A 4829-nucleotide genomic window follows, 5' to 3' on the forward strand; every position below is an offset into this window, starting at 1 on the left:
CAAAAATTAAAGCGTTACTTTTGTAAAAAAAAATATTACTCTAATGTAATATGTAATTAATTTTTTATCGGAAGACTTTTCGATAAAAATGTAAAGATCAAATATATAACAAAATACTTCGTTTTTATTTCACGTATACTGTACAAAATTATAATTTTTGAAAGTAATAACAACAAAGAATTTTTTCAGAGGTGACTTATGGAACATACAAATAACAACCTCATTTCGTAAAATCTCAAACGTGGGCCGACCCCGTTATCGTCATGCTTCGAGTTTTACTCCCGTCTTGCTTCTCCCCGTAGTCCGGCATGCATATTTATGGATTAACGTCGCACCCAAGTCGATTTTACAAGTACAATGCTGATACCTCAGATTTACATACTCCTTTTTTCTTTTTTACACTTTCAAATCACGCACTGACATTTTCTAGATTCTTTCCAAATACCAAGTCTTAAAATGGCATTAATTTTGTATATAAATATGAGAATTTAATAGATTTGTAAATTAAGTTTATTCAATAAAATTTGATAAACATTGATTTTTTTATGGTAGAAGAGAATAAATTTTTAATTCAGTAAAAGAATATATAATTTTATCAAGTTTTAAGTATTCTTTAATTTTAATCTATACAATAATAAATTTGCATAACTAACCTCTTGTCCTGAAACGGTAAACATCCTCTTAGCTCCGTTCATCTTCAATACTTGTCCAAGATCTTCTAAAACTTCCTCGAAAGGTTGCGATGTACGAAGATTTAGTAGAACTCGGCACTGACGAAAAAATAATTACATTAAGGTTTGTATATCCTTAAAAATTACATTGATAAATGTAACAACAAAGAAAATTTTGATTATTTAAGATAAGTAAAATAAATAAAAAAGATAAATAAAAAAGATAAAAAACAGATGTTACAAATAGTTCCAATATCTTCCTTATAAAAAATATTTTTTTAAAGAAATTAATTTTATGTAGACAAAAATTGAATTTAAAAAGAATTTAAAAGCGCAAGTAAAAATTAAATAAATACTAGAAAAATTATATTATATAATTAAAGAACATAAATTAATATTAACAAATACATAAAGCAAAATAAATCATTTAAATGACAAAAATTCTATCATACAACAAATACGTTATTTATTTATATGTATATATTATTGAGAAAAGAAAAAAAAATTCTTTCTTTTTTTTTTTTAAACAGCGAAGACTTAATAAGAGTTAAGAGAAGAATTAATGCGTAGATTAATATATAGATTTTGGCCGCATGTAAACAATTAACAAGTCTCAATCCTACCTGAACAGTATGATCATGGTTGTTAACAATACGAATGACACGGCCCGAAGATGGCTTTCCGCCACCAGGGGGTGGCGCTTCTTCAGTGATGGAAGCTTTCCGGCTAAGACTTGGTACCGCTGGCGGTCTACTTTGCCACCCTCCAACCCCACTTACGGTTCCAGTGGTACCGCTCCTACTACCTCCACCGCCTGCTGGACTAGTGTACCAGGTGTTGTTCTTCTTCCCGTAGCTGGCCGGCTGACATGGAAAATTTAAAATTATAGTTTTCGCAATAAATTCTTCATAATTTTAAGATGCTTCCCAGACGACATAAATTTAAAATAACATAACATCAATGTTGTAATTTTCGTACTCAACGATATAAATGTAACATAATACGATGTTAAATAATAGTTACATTGTTGAATGCGAAATTATAAACTTAATATTACTTTGAATTTATATCAACTGAAAAGCATCTTAAAATTGTGAAGAATTACAATACATGTTAAAATTATTAGCTACTAGAAAATTATTAAAATTTTCCAAATATATTTTAATTTCATTCTGAAAATTATAATATACATTATACAATATGTATAGTAATAACATTATTATTTATTTTACTGTCAGTTATTTTTTTAAAGATATTTTATATTACATAATATATTGAAATAAATTAGATGGCAAAATTAATTTTCTTGTGTATTCGTGATATCATCAATTTTAAATTCTTGAAAAAGAAAAAGAAAATATTTTGTTTTTTCTTTCTTATATAATTATTCCATATTATTTGAATATGTTCAAATCAAAATTCGAAGTTTCTTTTGAAATACTTTTGAAATATGGATTTAGTAAATCCAATAAATGTCGCATAAACATTCAAAGAACCTGCATCATGTCGGCCGGCAGCGATATCACTTCAAAGGAATCGCTCATTAACACGACAAAACTGTCTGACCAATTTAAATCTCGACTATAATATTCAGTCTCCGAATCACTGCAGTAGTCCTCTATTTCTTGTCTAGCAAAATTCGGCTCCGAATCGTCCGATTGGGACGAAGACAAACTTGCAGACTCAATTGTGGATCTCAATTGACTTCTTGCAACTTTGAAGATTCACTTCACTTTTGCTACATTCAATATCGAATGCATATACAAATTCACATAATCCATAAAATTAGGATTTCATAATTTATTTTATATCTTTAAAGAATATCTTCAATTAAATCTATTATAATGTTAACGATAACTTCACAAGCATAAAAAATAAATTCCTGTTATGGAAGGAACTGAACAAAGAGACACTGAACAAATACGTTAAAAATGTTTTATAGGCAGATGAAGAAGAGATCGAACGAGTGGAAGATTGATTACAACTTTAAATGATTCAAAAAACTTTCATCACTGCTCATATTACGTTCTTGAAAATTCTCAATTTTTAATCATAATACACTCAATCTCAATTCTTAACACTCTTTCATAGTTATAAAAAACGAATAATGACGTTTCCTCATCGAGAATCGAGAATATTGGAAGAAATTGGAGAAGCTGTAAAAAAAATAATGAACGATCGCGATTCTTTATTACAATCTATTGAAAAGAGAGAATCACATCAATTTTAACATCAAATTCACCAATCGACAGTAACAGTTTTAATAAGATTTGGCGTAAAAGTCTGTTACAATTATCTTTTCGTCAATCTTGAATTGCGTGACACATTTGCTATCTCTCTTTCGAATATGGACGGAACACGTTGGTACAACCGCGACTGTGTTCAATGGACGACTACTGGGGCAAGTAAGAGGTGGGATAGTTGTATTGAAGAACTAGGGTGCTGCAACATCCCCTACTTCTCTACCTTACGTTACCATACCTTATGAAGGGCTGCCGTCGCTCAAGGACGACCATCCCCGAACCCTTCACCTCCTCTTCTACCCCTCTTCTTAATCCTCCGCGTAGCAATATTAATTCAATTCAGTATGCTGATATTAGAAATTAAGGGAATGCAACACCCTTTTTACGGTTATTCATCACTTTTAATGAACATATTGAGCGTGCCTTGCTGTCGTTTACAGCAATTGAATAACATTGTGCAATTCATATTCGATTGTAATATTTGTAATATGCGAAGTAGTCTTAAATCACTGAATGTTCCGTATTGTCAAAATTTTTTAACTACATCTTTGCAAATATATTTTAAACCAATTAGATCATTTCCCTTCTTTTCCTTAATTTTTATCAAAATGACACAATAAAAATTATGAATTTTAACTCAAATTTACGATTTTATTATACATATATATATATATAAAATATATATATATTTATATATATAATTTGAGCTAAGATTGTTTATAATCTTTATTATGTTTTTATTATTATCCATTTTTTTTATTCAATACAATAAAAATCAAAAAAAAGAAGAGAAATTATATTCAGTTAATTAAAAAAAAATATTTGTAAAAATTTAATTAAAAATGTTTGACAATGGAATATTCAATGCGTTTTAAAGAACGCACTTGATTGTACAATATAAGTAAATAAGAATTGCATAATGTTATTCAATTGATGCAAGCAATAGCAAGACACACTCAGTATGTTCATTAAAAATGATGAATAAAAGAAAGTTGCAATTGAATTAGCATGCATATATAATATATACAATATATAATATATACAATTGTGAGAGTGTGCGCGTACATACAATTTTTACAAACTAAAATTATTAAAATTTATAATTTTATATGTTCAATAAGTTCAATATATCGGGGAGATAACTGATAGTAATCACATGTGTTTCGACTAATCTTAACAAACGATAGGAATCGTTTTGCCTCTTGTTAGCTCGGATGATAGAAGTTCTATTGGGCTTAATGCTTGTTTCGATAAAAGGCGATAAAAGCATCCACGGAAATTAAGAACGCCCACACCTTCCTGATAAATCTCTCATGAAAAAAAACTTGATTTCTCAGGAAATTCAGCCTATATATTAAAGCACTTAACTTGATTAGCTACATAAGACTAATATTAAAAGTAGATCTCGAGAACAAAAAAGAGCTAACGAGACTAATAATCCAATAAGCTGAATTATGACTTCAAAACACGCGTACTATCCTACTAACGAAAGATCAGTCATTTATATGAGACACTTTTTATATCGTAATTCTTTTAATATTAAAAATTATAATATGCAGTAAAGAATATAACGTTCCCTCTTTCTTAAGTATATTTGGAATATTATCGATTAATATAAATGATTAATATAAATTAATATAAATGAAATTGAATAATTATCTACAGTACATATGTATATGGATCCCTGTGCACGCACGCTGGAACAATAGTGGAATCTCTACAAATTTATGTACAATAAAATGCAATCTTAATTGAATTATGGAATGATCGACCATTGACATACTTATGTCTACAAAGAATTCGATGCTATATTATTGAGATGTAGATAGATCGATCTTTGACAAGCTTTTAAAAATTCGAGTTTAAAAATTCGAATTTTGATCAAAATTATGCGGATTAAAATGTCTATTGTTTT

General features: G+C 28.5%; 1 protein-coding gene across 1 annotated transcript in view; it reads right to left on the bottom strand.

The window, feature by feature from the left end:
* LOC105626108 (echinoderm microtubule-associated protein-like CG42247) overlaps positions 1–4829 on the bottom strand; it is a 21684-nt gene that overhangs the window by 6580 nt on the left and 10275 nt on the right. The window contains exons 3-4 of the mRNA XM_012207419.1: positions 1295–1534; positions 654–770 (exon numbers count right to left, since the gene is read on the bottom strand). Of these exons, the coding sequence (XP_012062809.1) occupies positions 654–770; positions 1295–1534 (357 nt within the window). The remainder of the gene's footprint in view (positions 1–653; positions 771–1294; positions 1535–4829) is intronic.

Source organism: Atta cephalotes, assembly GCF_000143395.1.
Source record: "Atta cephalotes unplaced genomic scaffold scaffold00004, whole genome shotgun sequence".
NCBI lineage: Eukaryota > Metazoa > Arthropoda > Insecta > Hymenoptera > Formicidae > Atta > Atta cephalotes.